Source organism: Dryobates pubescens, chromosome 24 (genome assembly GCF_014839835.1).
Source record: "Dryobates pubescens isolate bDryPub1 chromosome 24, bDryPub1.pri, whole genome shotgun sequence".
NCBI classification, from domain to species: domain Eukaryota; kingdom Metazoa; phylum Chordata; class Aves; order Piciformes; family Picidae; genus Dryobates; species Dryobates pubescens.
Window position 1 is genome coordinate 253,362 of NC_071635.1, and position 25,684 is coordinate 279,045.

The 25,684-nt window shown below is 39.6% G+C and overlaps 1 protein-coding gene across 2 annotated transcripts in view; it reads left to right on the top strand.

The window, feature by feature from the left end:
• The window catches only part of LRBA (LPS responsive beige-like anchor protein), a 324,288-nt gene that overhangs the window by 83,659 nt on the left and 214,945 nt on the right, over nt 1-25,684 (top strand). For both annotated transcript variants that reach the window (XM_054172464.1, XM_054172465.1), the window contains 4 exons: nt 2,155-2,233; nt 2,461-2,594; nt 5,309-5,370; nt 21,179-21,243. In XM_054172464.1, the coding sequence (XP_054028439.1) occupies nt 2,155-2,233; nt 2,461-2,594; nt 5,309-5,370; nt 21,179-21,243 (340 nt within the window). The remainder of the gene's footprint in view (nt 1-2,154; nt 2,234-2,460; nt 2,595-5,308; nt 5,371-21,178; nt 21,244-25,684) is intronic.

Below are 25,684 nucleotides of genomic sequence, written 5' to 3' on the forward strand. Positions count from 1 at the left end.
TCAAAATGCTTTCCTGACCCTACCTTCCCATGCAAAAGTCAAAATATGAGCTTCATGTTGTACTTGTGAAAAGATAAGCAAGCCACATTCACAGAGATATCTCCAGAAAAGGAAGAGCAGAACTCTTCACCATTTTGATGCATTAGTTTGCTACTTTCTATGCTGCCTTTGAAGTAAGATTAGAGTACAAAATTTTCCCCAGATAGGAAAGTGGAAGAAAATCCCCCCCTCAAACTCCAAATGTTTCTAGGGGGAAGTTCTGCATGCTGGTGTTTGGGAGCAGACATTTGAAATGGGACAGGAGAAATAAACTGAACCTCCCAGGGATTGATCTTTGACATCCTTCCACAAATCTATACCACTTGAGTCAAGTAGAAGTAGTTTGGAATGTTGACACGTTTTGGTAGACACTTTCAAGACCTTAGCAGCTGATTTCCAGACAGGTTGTGTTTAGCTGGGCTCACTCCAGTGTAAATGGGACAATCAGGAATGGTTCTGTAGTTACAATTCTGAGAACTGTCAGGGCTTTGCTAAGGGATGTGTGACAACTGAAATGGTTAAGCCCTTTCCATTCTTGCTTTTGTTGGGTTTTGTGGTGGGTTGGGTTTTTGGTTTGTGGTTTTGTTTTTGTTTTGCTGTGTGGGTTTTTGCTTTCTTCTCCCCTTACAGTAGCACAAGAATCTGGAGCTGGTGAGGTGAGAGGAAAGATAATAGGACAGGCTCTAAGGCTGGGAAGAGGTAGGATTGCAGATGGACTAGAAGCAGTCATGCTCCTGGGAAATGCACAGAAATCTGTCTGCTAAGACTCATTCCTCTCTATGGTCTGGAATGCAATGCAATATTTGCGAGTCACCATTCCTATCCTGGCAGCAAATATCTGTGAAATCTCTGCCTGTCTTGCTTCACCTCTTCTTCATCATTGCTAATACCAATCCATACTGCAGTATGGAGGCTGCATTTCTCTTCATGGGCTTGAACAGGAGAATTTAGTGTTTACAGATTCCTACTCAGCTGAGGAGAGTCATGAAGTGTCAATTTGACCTAAGACAATTGCCTTTGTTTTTGTTTTTAGGTAATCATAGAATACATAAATGATGCAGTCTTCCTATCAACCTTTGAATAATTGCTGTGGCAAACTTAATAACTCATAAATGAGGTTATATGGTGCTGGCAGTGCAGTGGAGAACTCTACCAGAGCTGTCTTTGTCAGAGTCCCGGCGACGCAAAAATTTAAGACATGTTGACAATAGCAACTTGTTTTGTATTCTGCTGCTTTTTGATGCAAATAGGTTCTCATTTTAGGCAAAAAGCCATAAGAGTTCTGTGCAAGTTACTTGAAACTGGACAAGCACTTCCAGTAACCAACCCTACAGGAGTATCAAGGGTGTAGGACATTAGTTGTATTGATTGCTTAGGGTTGTAACTGTTCTTAAAATTGTTCTGGGGAAAAGGACCTCTGAGTTCTGGTGAACAGCAGGATGCCCGTGAGCCAGCAATGTGTCCTTGTGGCCAATGGAATCCTGGGACGCATCAAGAAGAGTGCGGCCAGCAGATCAAGGGAGATTCTCCTTCCCCGCTATTCTGCCCTGGTGAGGCCACATCTGGAATGCTGTGTCCAGTTCTGGGCTCCCCAGTTCAAGAAGGACAGGGACCTGCTGGAATGAGTTCAGCAGTAGGCTACAAACATGCTGAGGAGACTGGAACATCTCTCTTGTGAGGGAGGGCTTAGAGAATTGGGGCTTTTAAGTCTGGAAAAAAGTAGACTGAGGGGAGAATCTCATGAATAATGATCAATACTTAAAAGATGGGTGTCAGAAGGATGGGGCCTTTCTTTTGTCAGTGGTGCCCAGTGACAGGACAAGGGGTAATGGGCACATCCTTGGAGCACAGGAGCAGGCTGTCCAGAGAGGTGGTGGAGTGTCCGTCTCTGGGGACATTCAAGACCTGCCTGGACGTGCTCCTGCATGACGTTCTCTAGGTGAACCTACCTTGGCAAGGGCCTCGGGGACTCAATCCTCTTCAGCTCCTACCATTCTGTGATTCAGAGAGAACAATCTAGGAGGTTGATCTTGAGGCTTTTGTTTCTGAGCCAACTGTCTTAAGTCCTGGCATGCTTTCCTATGTAATTCCTTTATTTGTTGCTTTCTTTTGTAGGAAGGGGATCATCTCATTCAAAATTGCCATCTGTCCCTACAGTTTCTTCAGTGCCTGAGGATTCGGCTTCAAATATGAGGTAACTTCTTCATCTGGACAGCTGCGCTGTGGCTGACATTTTTGATGTTACAGTTGCACTCTGATTCCATGTCGCTCTGGGAGTGTTCAATCCATAGCCAAGGTTTGGTAAAATGAGTGCCGAATACCAAACGTTGCCACAAACCTGTGATCCTTTCTACAAAATGTCAGCAACTTCCTTCCTTTTTGTTTTTCGGTGGTGGTGAATCTCCTCTCTCTCTCTGCTAGCATTACAGACAGGCTTGAACACGCTCTGGAAAAAGCTGCCCCGCTTCTGAGAGAGATTTTTGTGGATTTTGCTCCCTTTCTTTCTCGGACTCTTTTGGGCAGCCATGGGCAGGAATTGCTGATAGAAGGTACAAGTAAGTTTCCAATTTAAAAATGCTTTGGGTTTTGGTTGGTTGGTTTTTGGTGGTGGTTTTGTATTTTGTTTGTTATTACAAATACCTTAGAGACTCAACATTTATGTATTTTTGTTATTTGCTGGCACTGCCTTAGAAGCTTTCTTCCTGCATTCCCACACAGCACTGTCCGTTGGCTTTCGTTGCCTCCTGTACCATCATCCGTCTTTAATCCTCTGGGGTCATTGTCATTGCATCCTCAGCTTTGCCATCTCTGCTCCCTCTTTGTCTTCATCTGTTTTGATCTCATCTCATGGTTTCCTGTATCTCATTTTGTGGGACTGACTGCTGTCTCTTCCTTAGTTTTCTGACTGTTCCAGAGAATCGTTGTGTGGAATTTGGTGTATGAGAAGTGTTTTGTGAACCTTAAAAAGTAAACTTACTGCCAGAGTCAGCATTTATGGATACGAAAGTAAAACAGCATGCAGAGTGTGGAGTGCAGTGCAGAAACCGAAGTGCAAAGACCTTGCATTTTTACTGTGATACTGACAGCAGAAGGCTTCTTGGGACCTATTTCAGCAGAGCACGTTCCAGTGTATCTGTTGGCATGGCAATCTGCTTCTGCATTTTTGCTTTCTGATGGGAAGGCAGCCACACAGGGGAGGAGAACATACTGTCAGTACTGGGAAGAATTCTCTGATACTTTTGAGAAATACTGAGCAGCTGAGGGACCTGGGGCTGTTTAGTCTGGAGAAGAGGAGGCGAGGGGAGACCTCATTGCTCTCTGCAGCTCCTTGAAGAGAGATTGCAGCCAGGTAGGGGTTGGTCTCTTCTTCCTAGTAACAAGTGATAGGATGAGAGGAAATGGCCTCAAGCTGCACCAGGGGAGGTTTAGATAGGATATTAGAAGAAATGTCTCCCCTGAAAAGGTTCCCAAAGCCTGGCACAGGCTGCTGAGGGAGGTGGTTGAATCCCTCTCCCTGGAGGTGTTTCGGAGAGGCAGAGTTGTGGTGCTGAGGGATGTGTTTTAGCATCAGCCTTGGCAGAGTTAGAGAATGGTTGGACTGGATGATCTTAAAGGTCTTTTCTAACCAAAACGATCCCAAGATGAACATTCAGGTGTGCAGTGATCATGACTCTTCCTGGTAGAGGCTTAAAATGATTGAATTTGGGATGACTGAGGTTTTTTCTACTGACGTATTTCTCCATTTAAAAGTGAGACTCAGTTTTGCAGTGCGGACTTGAATGTTCTCGATTAGAAAGACCCGTGTTTGCTGGAACCCTGTGAATTTAGTGGTTATATCATAGAAATTGCTTTGGCCATTGGTTTTTTTTTTTTTTTAGACTGAAAATTGCAGGTGTTGTCCAGTTAAAGCAGTGAGTTGGCTTAGGGCATGAGCTCGTTGCAGCTCCCAGTAATTAAGCACTCTGGTGTTAAAAACTCTGGTTGCTTAACTGGAGCTGAACACTTACACATGAGCTATATTTGCACTAATAAAGCTCTTTGCTTCCTGAGCATTTAATGTTGTTCTTTTAAAACATTTTTGAAACTCCTTGTTTTGTGGATTAGGACAAACATCCTGTGCTGAATATGGTCAACATTGTCAGACAGGCAATCAGAGTATCAGACACTGCTGAGTGTTTTACTGAAGACTGCTGGTAGCAAAATTGAGACTTCAATAAACTTCACTGAAATGAAAGTTACATTTAGGAATTTAGCTTGTCCACCTTTTGGGGTAGGAACATGTGGCAGGAAGGAGTGTGTTGCTTGTCTGCTGCAAGACTGAAAAAGAACGGGGTTCCACTTTTGCTTACATACTTGGCTATTGCTTTAGCTGCTAAAACTTAATGGAAGCTGCATTGCAGACAAGGTTTTTGTTCTTTTAATAACAATAGCAGAAAGAGATTTTTCTCGGTGCTTTGTTAGCCGGTGAGGTAGATATCTTATTTAGTTACATTTTTTAATTTTCTTGCCTGAAGAGAAAGGAAAGGTCATCTGGTTTCAAAGTATTTAGATTATATGCGCAGAAAGGGGAGTATTTCATAGACTGGATGACCAAAAAAAAAAAGGTAGGGAAAATTATTGGCACTGTATGTATTGTCTGGACCAAAAAAATAAACACAGAAGAACAATTTTGGGGACCTAAAACCTTAGTTATAGACAAACCCAAAACAAAATGCAAATAGAAATAATAGTCAAATTAGTTTATAAACAGCTGGGAATATATAATAGGTTACTGCCTGCACTTCTGCTAAGGTTTAGTGTGGGGTTAAGGGTCAAAGTACTAATAAGAGTGTTTGGGATGTCTGCTGCCATGAAACAAAATGGAAACTTGATTGATAGCTGGGGGCTGAAAGGAGAACGCGCAATGGAGAAAGCAAAGGTCATAGAGCCATTTCCCTTCTGTGCATATATAATGACTCAATCCTTCAAGAAATAGCAAAATGTAGATACAGTGGATTAATACAACATATGTTAACCACACTTCTGAGCCTTTTGACATACAAATATTTATGAAATGGAATAATGGAGGGAACCGATGGCTATTAGCTGCATCTTTAGAAGAGAGGTGTGGAGTTGGTCTCCCTCTCCTTTTGAAGTATAAAATTGAGCTGGAAGCAGTATGGGGATTTCAGTTTTCTTTTGTTGGTTAAAATGCTTCTAATCTATTGCACTTCAGGACTCTGTTAACAGCTGGTGCCCTATGATGTGTACACCATTTTCCCTTTCCCAGGTCTTGTGTGCATGAAATCCAGCAGTTCCGTGGTGGAGCTGGTGATGCTGCTTTGCTCTCAGGTGAGGTTTGAGTAACAATGTTCACTGAAACAGCCATCTGTGAGCACAATGGAAATGACAGCTAAAACAGTTCTTTAAATGCCATTTCAAATTCGAAGTTGTATGTAAGAGGTAACAAGATTATGCATAAAGCCTGTTGATTAAAAAAATAATTCATAGCAATCATGTATTAAACTGGAGAGAGAGAGAAGGTACTAAGGGGTTTATGTTCCCTTACTACTGAGCATTTCCATAACCTTGATGGAGGTGTGCCCAATTCTGTGCTGGGATCGATGGAATGTGAAGGTTATAGAAACAGACCTGATGTCTGTATCTTGGCATGCTGAATCCTCTGAGGTGAATACAGTTGTTTGTTTGGTTTTTTTTTTCCCTTCTGTGTGGAGGTTATGAAATGGGTGGCAAATACTTTGGAAATCCTGGTCATTCTTAAGTGGTTTGAGTACTAAGAATTGGAGAAAAATTTAAGCAAGCAGCCCTGCTTGTCAGCAGTTTGGGGCATTCTGTATTCCTAAAAGCGCTGGGATTGTAGATACCTAAAAACCTGAGAATTGCCTTATTGCTGTGGCTAGGAAAGAGCCAGACAGAGCCTAAGGAGCTTTCTTAAAATCGTATCTGCTGTATTAATCGGATTTTCTTTTCGGGTGTCTTGTTTTCTTTCTTTTTGTGTGGTGGTTTTGTTTTTTTTTGTCCCTTGTAATTAAATGGGAGACTGTTTTTATTGAGCTTTTCTTTTGGTGCCTTAAAAATGATACCTTTCTGGTAGTAAATTCCCCTACTTAAAACTTTAAAATAGCCTTTTTTAATGGGAAGGGTATTGGTCTGGAGGTCAAGGGTTCTGACCCATTTCAAAACCTTTGACCTTCATTTACAACCCTTATGGTTTGCTTGCCTGACGAATAAGGATAATGCAAAATTAATGTTTCTTCACATCGATTTATTTGTTTTAGTGCCTGTATTGCCAAATTTATTTAGAGTGTGCTGATAGACATTTCATGAATACAAATGAAAGAATCATAGAAGGTGTGAAAAATCAATAGTCTGCGTTGTCAATAAAGTGCAATAAGAACAATTACTTCTGGAGATTACACCTAATAGATTTTACAATGAACTGGTGAAGAGTAGTTATGTTTTTCTAGTGAGCTTATTACTAATGAATGTATCTAGAACTTTAGTCATCTAATTTTCCTTCTTCCTCAGGAAATAGGTTTTATTTTCTTCACCTTGGAAGGAATCTGTAATATTTTTATATAATGTTTTTTGTTTGTTCCCCCCCCCCCCCCGAAAAGGATTTTGCATTCAAACTTTTGTAATTTAGAGATGCTTGTTGTCCTATGACAGTGCTGGGAGTGGATGTTGTTCATGACTTCTAGAATATCGATTTGCTGCAGATTTAAATGAGAAAAACACCCTTGCTACCAAGAAGACAAGTTTTAGTGTTCGTTCGTTAATGAGAGCGGGACTAATCTGAGCATTCAGTATGTGCCAGGCAGCTTGGTATTACCATTTAAAAAATATTTTTTGGGGGGATCCATGCTGCTTCTATCAATATCAGTGGTTGACCTTTCCTTCTTTCTTTTGGTGGATAATCTAATCTTTCTGGAAAATCGTGTTGTGCTCTGTACTGTACGTCACTTGTTTGGCTTGGGGAAGTGGAAAGGATAAGGAATAAATGACGTGCTCTAATGCATCTATTTGTCATACGTGTCACAATGCCACTTAATGCTAATCTAATCAAATTGAGGATATCGTGATTGCTTAGCGGTGCTGGTGCAGACTGGAGGCTGTTCTTTGTGGAATAGTAGAAATAAACCAATAAAGTCACCAAGACCTCAAAGTCTTTTTAAAGTTACAGCGCAGCTGTGATTTTTTGGCAGAATATGAAAAATGATGTGAGAAATGAATCTAAAATTAGCTTCAGATGTATACAGATTGTTCTGGGGTGATAATTACATTTTTCACTTTGAATTTTCCTAATTCAAAGAGGTCAGCATGGCAATCACAGAAGTGATTTATTTTGTTAAGAAGTGAACTGTCTTTTGCTACATGAAAGCTTGAGAGATACGAAATTGAATTTCAAGCCGACATTTTACAGATCCTGGGAGGAGATTGGGTTGAGCTTGATTGATTCTTTTTTTCTGTTTCCTTTTATTTTGTACGCTGTTTTTTTTTTTTTTAATTATTTTTAGTTGTTGCTTTTGTGGGGGTTTTCTTTTTCTTTTGTTAGTGTTATTTTGTTTTGTTTTTCTGTTTTTTCCCCCTTGGCCCCAGATAGGGTGGGAAGTGAAGTAATATCCATTTGCTAAAATTTTAATTAATTTTTAAGAGGAGATGGAGAGGATGAAGTGCCAAAGATCAAAAGATCAGGTCAAAAACAAGTTTTTAATCACATAAATAATGTGGCAGAGTTACAAAGTAAGTATCTGCAAATTTGATTTAAAACTTCACAAATTTGTCAGACATCATTTATGAAATTGAAAGATTGCTCTGATTAATCTCTTTGGTGGGTTTTATGCTAATCTCGGGCTGAAAATTTCTTTTTAAACACTGCAAATGGGATTGCTGTTCTGAAACAGCTAGAATTTTTCTGATGCCTTTTTATATTTGTGGCTGAAATATGGTTGGTTTGATTGGGTTTGGTTTGGTTTTTCTTTCTCAGAAGTGCAAAAAGGAATAATAATATCTCACAAGTATTTTTTGTTTTCTAAGAAAATTGTGAAAAGAAAGCTCTGCCAAGTGAAGTGATTGAAAAAGAATCCAAAAGATACCATTCTGTGAAACCATTTCTTCTCTTGTTTCTACTTCCTATGGGGACAAAGTTGCTTTTTTGGTTTAGTTTTGTGTTTATATGTTGGCATTTTGTTCAACAGAAGGTAAAAAGAGAAACAGGTGGCTTGAGATACAGACAAAAGGCATTTTTGAAGACAAAACCAGTTGTGGTTTTTGATAGACATGCTACATTTGGAGACTTGCCTCTGCGTGTGCACTTACATTTATATAAATCTATCAGAACATAAAGAAATCCTTCATTTAATATTACTGCAAAGTGTTGCTGCTGATTTGACATTAATATCATTTTTGAAGGCATTGACGTTGTGTTCAAGGCCGCTTTATAAAAGCGTTGTGTTGCTCATCCTAATTCAGCCTGACACACATTCCAATAACACTACCTCCCTTCTAGGGTTTAACACGAAATTTATGGCTGAGCATTGTGAAGTGCATCATTTAAAAATGGTTTCAACCCAAAACATCTAATAAATAAATAATGTGTATGGCTACTCAGTAGCAGACTTTCCAGACCAGAAATCATTCCGTCGGGTACTCAACAGTCCACTATCGGAGGGGGCTGTCAGATAAATCTTAGAGTAGCTGCATTCATGTCCTGTAAATCACATGTTATTGTCTGAGCCTTCTGCCAGGTCATCTATTCTTTCCCCATTTATCAGAAATGCATACAGTACGGTGAACCTAGAAGCACCATCTAGTCTGGCCTGGCATCCTGTCGGGGTAATTAAACCAGCTAAACAAGAGCGGAGACCTGGCTCTATTATCCCTTTAAAACGAGTGTCGTCAGGATGCTCAAGGTACTTGTCTGCTCTTGTGAGATGAGGCTCCTGCAGGGCGATAGCTGGGAGATCACCTCCCGTGAAAGCATTTTGTGTGCCAAATATGCCCGGGGCAGGTGTGAATTGAGTGCATGTTTATCAGTAAAACAAATACGCAGCTACCTTGCATTTATCAGATCTCTTGATACACATGACTAGGGAAAACCTGGGATCTTCCCTCTCAGGAAGGTATTAAAAAAACATCCTTCTGTTGTTCACATACATGAAGCACTTGTCCCATTATTATGGCTCCAAGGTGAGAAGGTACAAAATAGGTGCCATAATTTTCCTTGATGCTTTTGAATTTACAGAATTTGCAGCACTTGAAAAATACTTCTTTCTGTAGTAAATCACCTGAATTGTCAGTGGAGTGTATGTAAGAGAACTAATTAGGTGGTTCTTGTCAGACCCATCTTTGACTTAAGAGCTTCTTTTTCTACTGAATCTACATTTTCTAGACCATAAAATAAACTTACACCAGCTGACTCAGATGCTGTTTGGTTCTTGTATAATTCTCTAAAACTTTAACCCTTTAAAAAACCCTTTCCATTTAAAAATTAATGAATCTACTTTCATGCCCCCCCCCTCTACCCACACCTACACTCTGCTTCCTGCTCCAAGGTGTAAAAGCTTCTTGGCTTTTCTTTCCTCTGCCCCATGTTTTCAAGGTATTATGGGCACAGTCTTCATAGCTGATGACATGTATGAACCCAAGACCAATGTTTTAATACATTTAATCTCTAGGTATTTTATCATCTAGAAATATTATGATGATATATTGTGATGTATCCGCATAGCTATAGCTGTTTGATTTATATTGGACCTTGCTGGAGTATATCTTTCATGGGCAGACGGAAGAGGGAAGCATAAACTCGGATCTTCCAGATCTTTTCTGAGTGCAATGATAGCATCTGTTCATGTGGCCCAGTGAAATATGGTTAGGGCTGAGTATGTTGTGTGCTGTGCTGATTGTTTTCGGGTTCTCTTTTGGAGAGAGAAGCATGATCCGAGGCAACGTGCATCTTAAAAAATGCAACAGAGGCAGAGCAAATTAGACTGTGAGAATTGATCTTACTACCTATGCAGGCAAACTTAGAGGTCTTCAGCTCTCTTTTTTTTCCTTGCCTTAACTCATCAAACCAATTATCACCAGTTAAATGGTGAAATGTTTGCAAAAGGGTTTTCTCTTTCTTGATCTTTCCTTCACGTGCTACTAAATCACTTTGCTAACTCACTCTGTTGCCCATAAAGTCAATATTTGTCTTTTGCATGGACAGCATCTTTGTTGCATCATATCTCTTGAACACCAAACCCCTAACAGCATCCTGGTTTAGACATGAAGAGAATGAATGCTGTTTGAATACTTCTTACATGTCCCAAATGTTAGATGTTAACATTCCAATCAAGTTACTGTTTTTTCCATCTGATTATCTTGTGTTATAACAGCTGAAAATTAATTTTTTACTTCTCTAGGCAACCTGTTACAGTGCCTCAGCACCCTCCTGGGGAAGAATTACTTCCTCGTGTCTCATCCAAATTTCACTTCTTCCAGTTTGAAGTCATTACCCCTTGTCCTGTCAAAAGCCTTTGTCAAAAGTCTTTCTCCAGCCCTCCTTTAGTCCCTTCAAATCCTAGAAGGCTGCTCTAAGGTTTCCCTTGGAGCCTTTTCTTCTCCAGGCTGACCTTGGATCATCTTGGACTCCTCTGGATCTACTCTAACAGTTCCACATCCTCCTTGACATCTCCAGAGCTGGACACAGTACTCCAGGTGAGGTCTCACTGGAGCAGCAGAGTAGAATAGCAGAATTCAATTGATTCATTTGTGCTGTCCTCAATTGCACTTCCCTTTTTTGTTTGTGGTGTATGGAAACATCAGTCCTTTTCTGTAAGGTCTTAAGGATAGAGTTTAGGGCTCCTCCATCGCAAGGTACTTGATACTAACACAGTGAACTGTTGGCTGGTGGTCAGTAGGATTAACTCTGGAGAAATTAAATGAAAGGCCTGGAAGATGTGGGAGGACACTGGCTGTGGAATCCAGACTCCTTAAACAGAGCCCTTTGGTGCTTAAATTAGCGTTAAGTATTGTGTCAGGAAATTGCCTCTGAACGAAACTTAAGGGTAAATTACCAAATTTGCTGTCTCAATCACTTGGATTCTCTGTTGCACTTGATGTATCTGGGACTTTCTTTATGCATAGTGTAAGTGCTTCCCATCCCACGTGGGAGATTTTCCTCCATCTCTGAGGATCTCCCTTTGCGCGATGAAAAACGTGGCACCATGAAATTGTTTGGGTTGGAAAAGACCTTTAAGGTCACCGAGTCCAACCATTCTCTAACTGCACCAAGGCTGCTGTTAGACCATGCCCCTCAGCACTGCATCTCTGCTGCTTCAAAGCATTTCCAGGGATGGGGATTCCTGAAGGCAATAGAACTTGCAGACTTTGGAGAGAGGAATGGATAAAAGATAGGGTTAAACCCCACAAAACTGTTCTCGGAAATAGTTTGCTGAACTGGACCAGAGAAAATGAACTTTCCTAAGGTCATCTTACTGAAATGAATTGTTGCCTACAGTAAAGTTGGAGAGGGCAAACTGAGGACTGTTCCTCCCTACTTTTTTTAAAGTCCCATATTTAGTACTTGCTCTGTAGGGTTTGGTTTTTTTTTTTTTTAGCTTTTACAGCCTCTTACTAAGAAAACTCCTCTGTCAAAAGGAAAATCGCTTGAATTCAGTCAGGAATCTAGGACCTGGTGGTGTTGGTATGACTGAAATGGAAAACGTGCCTGCTACATCTAAAAATCTTAGCCTTTAGAATTGTGTTGCTGTTGATTAATGTGTACATTTTTGTTTAGGGAGGAGAGTGGATTGTCTGATACAGATGTGAATTTTGGGGGTGTGATAGGGAAACAGGACAGCTTCATTTCCATGAACGTCCACTGCTGCAGTCCCCCATACTAAGGAGACATAATTTATCTACAGAAGCCAGACTTTTCTGAAGAAAAAAGGCATCCTGTTGCTTCACCAGCACACTAGGGCTTAAAAAAACACCACCATTTAAGGTGAGCTCTGTGCAGCGAGAGCACACCCTGTGGCTTGGCAGTCTAGTCAGAAGGATGATACCACGCTGGCTTTATAACTAGATCTTTGAACAATATTCTCATGGGTGGTAAATGCAAAAACAAAGTAATATCAACTGGCACTTAATTCTGGGAGCTCCCTGCTGCTGGGGCTCTGCACTGAAATGGAACTCTTCCTGACAGGAAGTCAGCCGCAAAGTGTGGAGACCTCTGAAAATAAAGTGGGCTTTAATTTGACACCCTGCTGGTTTACAGCTCCTCTGTTTAATTTGAGACTATGGAAAAGGGCTTGGTGCAGGGGAGGGGATGAGATTATGGAAAGTTCAGCAAGCGGCAGTGCTTGTCGCTGACTTGATACTCATCTCAGCTATGTGAGCATTCTGGTTCGTGCTAATAAACCAAAGAGCACAAGCTCTGTTTCCAAACTAACTCCTGAGCAAGTGAAAAATCTCATGATTTGGAGAGTGTTTACTCAGAGTTGTTCTAGCAGGAGCAGCTTTGCATAGTGGTGCTGTTAATATTCTCATTTAAGCTTCTGCATTATTTTATATGCATCTCTGCTTTTTTATGTCTCTGCAACTGGGGAGACCTCTGTCTCTTCAGAGATGCTGAGAATGCAGTCATCATGTGGTCTGTACTCCAAGGTACTGAGGCGCATGTCTGTTAGCCATTTGATCCTGTTTCTGACTCCAGTTTGATTCAAGTGAATCGGCTCCATTTTCCAGTCTCCTCTGAATGGTGACAAAGGCATTTACTTCTCTGTCTGTTTAGACCAGAAATGGTGGTTTGGTTTTGTTGTGAGTTTGTTTTTTTGAAAATTTGCTTGAGTGCTGAGATTGGCAATGAAATGAGCAAAAAAGGAAAAAAAAGATTGATTATTGTGTATGTTGTAGCAACATTATAGAGGCAGAGGAGAATAGAGCTCTGTGTCACTGCGTGTTGTGCAACAGTGGAGTAATGAATACCTGGAATATTTTAGTTTAAATGGAGCCAACCGCTGCGGGATGGGGAAGAGAGCTCTGTATCCAAGAGGAATGTAGTGGAAGAGACACCGGTTACTTTTTTTCTGCCTTTTAATTTAGATTTTTTCCTTAAAAGTTGATTTGATTTAGCTTCCTTTCCTCTAAATATTTCCTTAAAGATCTGCATTTGGATAGGATTAGGCAAAGGAAGGATAAGGGACAGGTTTGGACATCCTGCCTTTGGAATGGAGTGGGATTGGTTTCTATACTTTGATTTTATTCTCTCAAAGATGCAATGTTAGTGGGAATTGTGTTCCTTCTTTGTATGCATTCATTTATGGGAGTTTACACTGAAACTAAGTTTGGGGGAAAGGGTAATTTAAAGGGGCTTTTAGTTCCAAAATAGTATTCACCGTGTATATTGGTGAGGTTTTTCATTAGGGCTTATCAGACTCAGGGTAGGAAGGTTGCTGCTGTTTGGTGGTGATGATGAATGTCTCTGTATCAGTGGGATCAGCCCATCACTGCCAGTGCCACCGTGCAGGTGTGATTTTCTTGTGGTTAGAATTAGTGGTCTACCTGGGAAGACAGATTTATTTTTTTCCATGCAGTGTTTTGACAAAACCTCAAGTTAAAATCACAGTTAAACAAAAACCCCAAAACACTGGAATGAAGAGGCAGTTGTCTTATACGGCTCCATTGGTTTTCCTTCCTCCATAAAAGTGGAGCTGACACTGCAACTTGATCAGTTTGATTTCTTCCCTTTGTTTGTCTTGTGTTGTCCCTTTTCCTCATTTTTGGTCTTCAAACTCCTAGTTTCTTGCTTCCCGTGGCTGCGCATTTACAGAACTGCTTGGCACTTTGATTCTCAGGTAACGTTTCAAGATTTCTGTTCCTATTCTTCTTCACCCTCTTTCATCTCAGCCTTGGAAACAGCTGATGGTTAAAGAACCTGAAGAGGAAAAGGTTTGCTGCCAGATGAACTCAAACCTGACCCCTAATTTCATTTCATGAGGAGTCATGGCAACAGCTTGCTAGTGAGACAGAGAGAGAAAGGGAGAAGCTGCCCAGGCAAATTGCTTCCTCTTTCAGAAACTGAGGATGTGGAATCAGTGAACCACTCATTCAGTTTTCCCTCATTCCACAGTTTGTTGCTATACTGGGTCATAGAGGAACTGGAGTTTAATTTAGACTTACCTGTTTCATCTTAATGTGACCGAGATTCTAGGGGCAAAGTTATATTCATCATGATTGAGATCACTGTAAAAGCCATGTAATAAATGTTTTTCATCTACAAGTTCATGCTGCTTTGATGGATACAACAATGGAGTTTTGACCACATACAGCTTTTTGCTGGGTTATTCCTGAGAGCACTTCATTGATGCAGGCAGTGATAGTTTCATTGTTTTATGTAAACAATTAAACAATTCAAAGATTTATTTTGTTTTAATTAGTAAAATCTGCTTTTAAGAATATTTGGTATCACCATAAATTATGACAGCTACAACCTGTGCTGGAGATTATCATGCTGTCATGTTTTGCCTAGAGTATCTTTAACACCAGACTTTTTAGGATAGATTTGAGTAGTGTGTAGGCAAGGCAACAGTTGTCACTTTGAGAGAAAGCTCACAGCGTGAGGGCCACGACGTGACAAGCTGACAGGTTTTTGTTGAGTATTCCTCTGCACACCACATACTCAAGTATGCAAACTGCTCCAACTCTGTATCTCTGTAATTTATTTTCAGAATCTATGCAAACTTACTGGGACTTTAACTCCAACTTTTAAGTATTGAAATTAAACTCTCATTATGGGGTAGTTCTAGGCCACTAATAACATAATACCAGTTTATAGGGAGCTCTGTTTACATGGAGTATCCCAAATGCATCAGGGGAGTCTTCTGCTTTTAGTTAAAAACCTGCTGCTGCTGTATGCCTTATTTACTACTCCTTTAATTCTTCACGTAGTGTGCTGTGGAACTGAGCATGCAAAAGTCAGCCAAGAGTTCTGGTCTCTGCATCGAAGGTTATTACTTGCTGTGCTATTTTATTGGGTTAGTTGTAATTAACTTCAGCACTAGGCACCGATATAAATCATTCCTAATCTGTTTTCTTTACTTTTTCATTCTTTTAAACTGGTTGAACATAGCTTCTTTCTGTCATGCTTGTCCATAAGGACCGGGCTTGTAATGGCTTTTGAGTCTTTGTTTCGAGTGAGGCTGTAGGAAGCTAATGTGCTTGTTGATCCTGGAGTTGATTGAGGAGCGCTAATGAATGTCATGTAGCACTTTGAAAAGATTTGTGGTAGATACTGTGTAACAAATACTCCATAGCAGTGATCTACTGTACTATCAGAGTTCAATGTAGTGGTGTTTTGCTGTGAAGATGGAAAAATAATTTAGTCTAAGAAACTTTGTTTCTGTTTTGTGGTTAAAATAGTAAACAATTTTGTGGTTATGGATAAAAAAAACCCAGCAGTTTTCCAATACTTGCCCAGAGTTTATTCGATGAAAGTAGCCATGGGTATTAAAATCCTTGTTTCCCTGTGTTATGAGAGGGAAAAATACTGAATAACTTGTGGTTTTCGTGTTGTTTTCTGATCAGTCCTGGTGTTGGATACCAGCTGGGCTGTGTGTCTCTCTCTCCACTGACTCAATGTCCTTTAGCATTTTCAGTTGTTGGTTACCAGCCTAGGTTTGACACAAGAACATTTTGTGTCCTTTTCAGTTGGTTTTGCAGCACTGAACGTGTTCATTTCTTCAATCTCTTCTCCTTTCAGCGGTCAATACTCACATAGGCGCAATCTCAGCTCACCCCTGTAGTTCCTTAGTTAGTCTGGTGTGAATCTTTTCCCACAGAAGCGTGCTTGGTGTTACACCTCCACTGGAGAAGACAGCTTTCTCCTGGAAGACTCGTTAAAATATTTAATGCAAAGACTTAAGTTGTGTACAGTCACTAGCTGATGTTTTGAGAAAAAGTAATGTCTTTCTAAAGGAATGTCAGCAGTAAATGTGTGTTTGATAGTTTAAAAGTCTTATAAAAATAATTGGCTCTTTTATATAGTTCTAATGGCAGCTTTGCAAGTTTCCCCTGGAGCAGTCTCTAATGAACAGGCCTTGATTTTTCCAGTTGAGCTTTTAGATTCCCCGAGGACATGACTTTCAGACCTTGAAGGGCAGCAGCTGCCATTTGTCTTAAGGCTGGAGTTGCCAAACAGACCATGTACTAATAGGACACATTTGTACAGCCTCAGTATGTGGAACCCTGATAGAGACCTAATGATGATCATCTGTTGAGAGCCTGTAGCCAGCCAGGGTTAGAGTAACTTTTATCACCCTTATTGAAATCAAAACTTTGGTGTTGATCAGGGAGATAGCTTGACTTGTTACATTCTTGGCACATTTGAGCCCTCACAGGCAAGCCATTGTTTACTGTGATATAGTAGCCACTGTTTAAATTTCAGTAAAGTCAAGCCTGTCGGAGAAGTTTTCCCCCGACAAGCTGTTTTTAGGATAGTGGTAAATATTTTCGCAAGCTCTCTCTTTTCTCTGGGTCAGGATTCAGCAGCAGCGATGAACTGGGAAGAACGGACCAAAATTCAGCAGCAGTGACATTCTTCAGTAGAGAAAAGACCATGAATGTAATTGCATTTGTTATTGCAAATCAGTTTGTAAAGGTCCTTCCGGTATTGATTTATGGCTTTTAGGTTTTATTTAAGCGTCAGGATATAACAGGATTCGTTGAATAGCATTGTCTCCAAATGTGCTTTTGTTTTATATTCAAGTGTGTCACATCCTAGCAAAAAATGTTTTTCACACACTACTTGTGCTAATTTTACTATTAAATTGCTACAGAGGATTTCTAGGTGTGATTTCCCACAATGCTGTAAGTTGGTTTTATTTTTTTTTTTTAATGAACTTTTGTAGATGAAAATAATTTAATCATGCTCTGACTCTTTGATAGTAATTTATGCTTGCAGGTATTCTGCTTAACGTGCAGTCCAACTGGTGGTTCTTTTAATTATGAAGAACCCAGCTGAGATATAATCTACTTTTCGCTAGATGTTCTTTATTGCTGAGTTCATTCAAGGCTGTAGTGGATGTGGTGCTGAGAGAGTGCTGACACCAAGTGCAAACACTGCTGAAAAGTTCTTGATCGTTTACTTTAGGCACTTAAAGATTAGTATATCTCTCTATGAACAAGTTTTTCATGCAGATTTGACCTTTACTCTAGGATATAATATGTCTCTTAGTCATATGTTAACACATTTTCCCACCTTGCTCCTTAGTGCACCATTTACAGTTGTTGGTACCAAAGGCATCCTTCTCCCTTGTTTTGTAACAAAAATAACTAAAACTCCTACAGCTTTGTGGGGAGGACAGATTTTAAAAAAAAAAATCACTCTTTTTTGCTTGCTTATGAACCTGTATTTCAACCATTTAATGTAATTCTTAACTGTAGAGTACGCTGACCTTGTTAGGAGGGATTTTTTGCAGTTTCAGTGAAAAATGAATTACGAAGAGGCATGCTCGTGTGCATATAGATGATTGAAAGCAGCAGTATGGTTCATTACAGGTGGAAATAGCCAGTTTTCCTCTACTGGAAATGCCTAAATGTTCTATTCAGGACCCATGGTTAACTCTTTAGCCATCAGACCAGCTGATGGATTGCTCTTGCAAATCTTTTTCAGTAGCCTGAGGAATGTCTGTTTTGGGTTAATTGAAATACATTAGCTAAGGATTACACCTTGCTTATTTGTTACACTTACAACTGTAGACACAAAGAGATGCTCAAGAAGAAAACAGGGCAAGTGTGTATGATGTTCTTCTACTCCCCAGCTATTTTTAGCTGTGTCTGTTTTCTGAATTGGATCTAGTTTCTGTGTGCTTTACCTCCACACAATCATAGAATTGTAGAACTGTTGGTGTTGGAAGAGGCCTTTGAAATCAAGTCCAGCCACTCACCTGGAGCTTGCAATTCTATGACTACTTCGAAGCTGCTGCCACTAAACCGTGTCTCCAAGCTCTGCATCCATGGGTCTTCTAAATACCGCCAGTGATGGTGACTCCACCACTTCCCTCAGTCATTTTTCCTAATATCCAACCTGAACATTCCCTGACACAATTTGAGTCTGTTTCTTCTTGTTCTGTCACCTGTTGCATGTGAGAAGAGAGCAACCCCTACCATGCTCCAACCTCCTTTTAGGGAGTTGTAGAGTGTGATGAGGTTTCCCCTCAGCCTTCTATTCTGAAGACTAAGCTACTTCAGTTCCCTCAGCTGGTTCTCTGAAAGACTTCAAGGCCCTTTGCCATCTTGTTTTTGCTTCTTTGATAATGTTTCATGTCATCCTTGTTGTGAGGGGACCAAAAGCAAACCCAGTACTGGAGGGTTACGTGTGCTTTTGTAGTCTCTTTGATCCTCCTGAACTCTTAGTCACCGCAACATCCTTTGGCCACAGGCTCCATGGATCTGTAATTCACTGTGTGAAGAACCACCTTCATTTCTTCATTTTGAGGCTGACTCCTACTGGAGCATTTGATGTAGTCATAAGATTGATTGATAGATAAAATTAATTAAAACACCCCACTATAAAAGATACTAAAACCCCTCCACCCAAACCTGAAAGCAACAGGAGATCACAGTATAAACCTTGAGGAAGATGATTAGTTTCAGAAAGGAGGAGTTTAAGACCAGTGCTGTTTAATGTTTCTCTTTAGGGATCCTTACATGCTCCTTAAGAATGTGTTAATGAAACTTGCTTATGATAACAAAATTGATGCTGGGCTATAATTTTGCATATGGTAAAGTTGTGCTGTAGCTGTAGGAAATAGGCTGTTCCATACAGCACTATAATTCAGCTGAGGTTTGAAGCACTATTTGAGGAAAGGATATACAGTCCTTTTATCTGGGGTGCTTATGGAAGTGTTTACAGATTCCATTAAGGAAGTAGGTGGAACAATAACAAGCTAGGAAATTTCCCCATCAGACATAGTATTTGAATAAAATGTGATTTCTTATTTGCCTCCTTGTAATGGCAGTTTCTCATTGTTGCTATCTGTAATCATGTGTAATGCTTCTGGGCTGTTTTTTTCTTGCTTCATCTTTGAGTGCAGAGTGACCAAAAGCATTAACAGTAGCTGATGTCTCTTGGTTACTGAACATTTATAGCGATAGGAAATGATGGTCAATTAAGTACAGCTTAGAACAGGTATGAAATTATTGACTTTGTTCATCTTCCCTTACAGTCCTTCCTTAGCAAAGTGCTGAAATGTGTCTTGTAGTTATTTAGTTGCATTAGTGGTTGAGTTTGAGGCTTTTAACATGTTTTTTTCCTTAATCCCTTTGGGAGCTGGATAACTAAGATGTTGATATAATAATGCAATATGCATAGTGAGTGTAATTGTTTGGGAGAGAACATATACTGTGGGGAAATATTGAATGGATCATGAAAGATGATGACCATTAGTCTTTACTTTCAACTATTAAAATTAGCTTTAGGGTGTGTTCAGCTGTGATTTATGAAATTGTTTAGACTAACACCGCCTTTGATGTCTGATGTACAGAAAAATCCTAGAAAGTATTGTGACAAATGCACTTTCTTTTCTTTTGGCAACCTCCATCTTCACCAATTAAACTTTCAAGTACTGCAGTGAGCGCTCTTTAAAGAGCAGAGCAGCACAACAGATGGACAGTGTCATAAATGGAAAAAAAAACCATTTTGCTTTACTTGAGTTTTCACACATGTAAGCTAACAGAGAACAGTTCCAGTTCTCATCTGTGAAGCTAAATATTTAGAACATGCTGTTGCACTTAAAAAAACTCTATGATCATTAGTTGCATGTGTGATTGTGCTTAGAATATTAGCAACTAAAAGGCTTTTTTTCTTTAAGAAAAAAACAGTATTGAATTTTATTTCAGCTATTTCTGACAATTTACTTGAAGCCATAGAATAGTGGACATAGGAAGGCAATAGAGGAAAACTTTGGGGGAGGAACAGGGGAGGAGTAATATTATTAAGGTATATATACAATAAGGACTAACAATGCTACTTGATGCAGTTTCCACAAACCCTACAAAATCCCAAAAATTCTTCTGTGTGATAATATGTAAATGTAATTTGGCTAACGCTTAGAATGTTTCTTGCTTATTAAAGCATATCAAACATACTGTTTTTCCACTCAGCTTTCAAAGAGGGGGAGTAAATGCTAGTGATAGGTCATCTGGATTGGTTGCTTGCCACTGTCTCTGTCCAGGCAACAACCACCCACCTACCTGTGTCTAACAGGTGTGGGATTATGATGTAATTTGGAGTTCAGCTGGATGTAAGCAATGCACAAGGTGTGAAAAAACGTAATGTTAAAAATGTGTTAAAATCTTTGGGAACATACTGCTAATGCTGCAAAATTTGGATCATTAGCAGAATTTTTGTTAGTGGAGATGGCCTTGTGATGCTGAGGTGGAGCTGATTATCAGTGTATATGTTAATATAAGATAAATTTGTGTCTAAGGTGTGAGATTTACGTTGATGTGAAACAGCTTGTTTCCAGTATTGTCAAGGGTCAATAAGGCAAAAGGCATAACAGAACCAGAGTCAGTGCCCAATTATTAAACAACATAGCAAAAGAAAATGGTGCACTTGTTTGTGGGATGTTTTTGTGCTTCCTTCTCTCCTCCACAGGATATGTTTTTGAGTAAATGGTGCTGTCAACTTAAACTTGCATTTCCAAGGCCAGGCCTTGGGTCTGCTCTGATTCTTCATGTGGGCAATATTTTGTTTCTGATCAGCACACAATTAATGCTTTGTATCATAGAATCATAGAATTGTTTGGGTTGGAAGGGACATTAAGCTAGACCAGGCTGCTCAAGGCTTCATCCAGTCTGGCCTTGAACTCCTTCAGGGATGAAGTGATGTTTGCTGATGGTGATGTAAGTTGCTAAAATTGAGGGGTGGGTGAAAAAAAAAAGTGAATGACTTCACAACTGAAATGTGTTTTTGTTTGTTTGTTTGGTTTTTTTTTCTAATGCTCTTTTCATACAACTTGTTTTCTCTTGTTTATGTTATTTTGGTGGGGGGGGGGTTTGTGTTGTTGATTTTTTGGTTTGGTTTTGTGGTTTGTTGTTGTTGTTGTTTATTTGTTTTTGTTTTTGTTTTATTTTTTTTTTATTTCCCCAGGAGTGGCAGAACTCTATACAAAAGAATGCCGGCCTTGCCTTCATTGAGCTTGTCAACGAAGGAAGGTAAGTCTTAATATTTAATAGCACCTCTGCCTTAGTCTGCAATAAGTTGTGTGGCTTCAAACGTATTTTAAAGGCTATTTCTTGTCATAGAATCATTTTGGTTGGAAAAGAGCTTTAAGATGACCAAGTCCAACCATTCTCTAACTCTGGTCTGGTGCCAAACCATGTCCCTCAGCACCACATCTCTAACTCTTTGAAACACCTCCAGGCATGGGGATTCAACCACCTCCCTGGGCAGCCTGTGGCAGTATTCTTCTGCCTTTTGTGCCATTTTGTTCTCATTTCACAAGCAGAATTTCACATTCTTTAGTACTTTGGTTCAGTTTGGACAATTGCATATAGGATTTTGCACAATCTGACTGCCCTTCGGTTTCATTAAATATGTCACTTATCGGTGTGTCATGGATTTTCTTCTTGTCCTTGTGCTCTGGTTAACATTGAAACTGTAATTTGTATTCGACTAATCTCTCGAGGAAAGGAATTGATATCTGGAAGACATTATGGCTAGGAATTGTAAGATAAGCCTCTGTCTCAGAAATTAGATTCCGGTTTATTCATTTATTTCTCATCTACCTCATAAAAGAGAAAGGAAGAGAGTCCCTTTCAGGGGATAAAGAAATACTCTGTTAATATTACCATGTAGTTTAATGTTCTGTATGTAACTATATATGTGTATTACTGAAACTGAGAGAAAATGACAGAGCAGGTGATGAGGCCATGCTCTTTGGCTTGTAGTCACTATTCAGAGCTACCAAGGAATCAATTGGTGAGGAAGACTAAGAAAAATATTAATTTTTTCTAAAGGATTTTTTTTTAAGATGCCTTAATGAGTTAGTCAAGGAGTATTACCAGAAATGCCATTTCTCCAAACCTAAATTCTGTTCAGCTAGCAGTAAACCCAATAGAAAATAAATGTTACAGGATCAGAACAGCTACTGAATTAAAACCCAAATAATTCGTCACATACATTAAAATGCTAGATAACTATCTTTTTATTGTCATAGGAATAGGGATGGTGGCTATTTGAGATTTTCTACCTTTATAATATCTTTACATGTTCTCAAGATACATAAAAATAACAACCATTTTAATGGTTGCTTTTGAGTTGGAGGTGAGGGAAAAACCATTCTGAGGTAGAGAACCCCATTTTGCTACTAGTCTTGGTCCCAAGGGCCAAGGTAAAGTAACAGGGGTGTTCAGTTACAGTGTGAAGGTTTAGTCTGTAGTTGTTTCCTATTATGTGAGGCTGACCTGTTGTGACCTTTCTTATAAAGTGACTGCTATAAATTTGGCCCTTGATTAATGTTTTATTGGCATAGGTAACATAGAGATCCCCCACGCATGTAAACCACAATGTAAGGTTCATTTCTGTAAGATGATTGTCGTGAACAAAGCTGAGGCTGAATTGTAAGTAGCAGTTACCTAGTAGATACTCAGCTTGTGTAGCTCAAGCTCTAGGAGAGCATTCTATCAGTAAACTGGTTTGGAAGTGACTGTTTTCTTTTAAAAACCTGCAGGCCCCATCACAGATGGATGGAATCATTCCCCCACCTCCATAAAAATATCAATGGCTTCTAGTCTGGCCTTAGCAGAGTGGTTGTCCCAGGGACAAATGATCCCTTGAAGACTGCGAAGTGTGGTTTTGGTTAGCAGAAAATGTCTAAGTAGATGCTACTTCATTTTGATTCTGTCTTGAAGCTGAGTTGTTTTAGTAAGAAGTGGGGATGTAACTTTGGTTATGGGGAAGAGGGGAGGGGATTCATTTCTTACAAATGGCTTCTTTTATCTCTCTCCATTTTCCTCCATTGCTGTTAAGAGCCTTTAAAGTTATTGCGGAAGCAGTCATTGTGGTGCTTTCTGGCTTTTCAGCATTCTCTAAAATGAAACTATTATCCCTCATATGACATAAACTGTATTGCAGACCTACTCTTTTCCTCTCTTCATGCAGGTGGCTTTATTTTTGTTGCATATAAACTATCACTTACCCTAAACCTCTTCAGGCCTTATATTTTATTGCAGTTGTTGTTAGTTTATGCATTTTATCCATAGCATTATGATCCTTAATACTCCAAAATGTGAAATCTTTTAATGGAAACCTAAAACTGAAAGTAGCTGAATGATGCTGATTTAGATTTAACTGCAAAATTGTATAATAAAAGTTGAGAGTTTAACTTGTTCTGTCAAGCACTCCAGAAAAGAAGAGAAGGTAGTTGTACAAACTGATTCTGGCAAGGGTAGAAGAATGTCTGTGGGGTGTTAGAATAAATAAAATAAAATTAAAGACTGTAAGACACACCTAGAATTTGTGGAATCATATAATTGTCTGCCACCTTGGTGGAGAAAGTCTTGGTGATCCTATAACCTTAGTAAACCAAGGTTTTATTCCCAGTGTTTAATGCTAGGGTTTTTTGACTAATGATAGCAGAGGATATTTCACTTTGAAACATGTTCTGCTGGTGTTGTTTATCAGGCAAATAAGACAACTGAAAAAATCTTTCTGGAAGAGAAAGAGTTCTAGAAGAAAACTAAATCTCTTCCTATACTTGCTTTCAAATCCATTTTTTCCTTTTATGTGAAAGGTATGAATGTACCTCTCTCTCTCACAGCAGTTGAAAGTTTTATGTTTAGGCTTGCTGTGTTTTGACTGGGATTCCCTGAGCAGAAGTATGTGCAGAAAGTTTTCCTCTGGGACTCGTAAGATCAGCAGTGTGTGTGCTGCATTCAGAACGCGTTGGTCTCGGTTTCCTCGTGTTCACAAGTAACTGATGTGCTACACGAAGAGGTGCTCGCGGCCTTCCCGGATCTGCTGGGTACACCGCGCGTGTGCGGAATCACTTTGTGCCGAGTGAAATTTGCAGCTTTGAACTGAAAAACAATTAAAATCCCTAAGCATGAGGCTAGTTTGTACTTGGAAATGCAGGGCTGTAAACCTACCTGAAGCTGAAATACACAACCGAAGCCTTTTGAAGGCCAGGTTAAAGCAGAGTGAAAAAACCCAACTCTGCTGAAAAGCAGGAAAGTACAGAATGTAAGTGAAAAGCTAAAGGAGCATATACTGGAAAATAACCTCTTCTGTGCATGAAGAGAAACATCAGAATCAGTGCCTTGGTGCACTGAACATTAGTCTGCTTTTAATAAAAATGAATAAGAGTTGTTCACCATTATTGTCATGTCTGGAACACTATTAATGCTCTTTGAAACCTTGTTCAAAAGGTGCCTGTACCCACTGCTGCTCTGTGCACCGAGCCATCTGTGCAGCAGAAGCATGCATTGCCAAATGTTTTCCTTAGCCTGCTGAACTTCTGTCAGTCTAGATTTCAGTCTTTGTGCTTGCCTTTCACCTTTGGGTCCTCCTTTAGGGAGAGTATGTTTTTGAGCCGCAGCCCAAGAGCTTATTGAGGAGGGAGTTTGTTCACCAGAAGCATCCTTTACATGTAGATCACTGTCATGGCCAGTCATCTTTGGAAGATGTTTCAAGTCTGATTCCTTTTCTTTTCACATGAAACTAATTGTGTTCCCTCCTTATGCAGGAGATGGTCAAGCTACTATTTCTGAGCTGGGGGAGGAAAAAAAGAAAGGGAAAAACAAAAAGCTTTGTTTACTTCCTTGTATGTACAAATGTCTCTCTTGTTAGACTTAATTTAGTTTACTTGACTAGTTAGTAAACAAGTCCTTTCTCTGTGAAGGTTAAAGCGGTCTCCTGTCACTTCTATTCATTAGCACACTCTAGTGTGCAACATCTCTTATGCTAGACCTTGATTTCTGTATCAGTTAGTGCACTAACAAATGTTCTTGAGCTGGAGACTAAGCGTGACAGTTATTATCCCCTTTGGGGTGATAATGGGTTTGGCATGGCAGGGGTTGAGGGATCAGTCTCCTAAGCGTGCTGCAGTAATTTTTCTTTCCAATTTTCAGTTAGAGACTCTTGAAGATGCTTGATATTAATTTTCTGAAGCATAGTTTTCGTGGTCATCCAAAGACTTAAGTGCTGTGTTCTGCACACATTTTTATACATCTGTACATGAATATACAGACAGCAGTTGCTTAAAACAAACTCACAGATTGTTTGCTAGATAACCTTGTTAAATTAGCAGAACACATGTATAATTTCCTCTTCTTTGCCTTGGTCCTTTCAAATCCTTAACCAAACCGAACAACTCCAAATGTAAGAATTCACAAATATGTGCAGGAGAAGCAGAACTGATGAAGTTTGTTTTTCTGTAGCTTTTCCTCATTGCTGGATTCTCTGTTGTCTAAGGAGGAATAAAATTGGAACAGAATTCTCCTGCCATATCAGAGGATTCCCCTCCTATATGGGATATTCTGTTACAGCTTTCAGTGCACTTGAGATCAGCTTTTTTCTTCTCTCTGTGTGTTTTTAAAGGTGCTTTCAAGGAGTTTTGTCCACTGTTGTGTATCAAACTTTTATAAAGTTAATGTT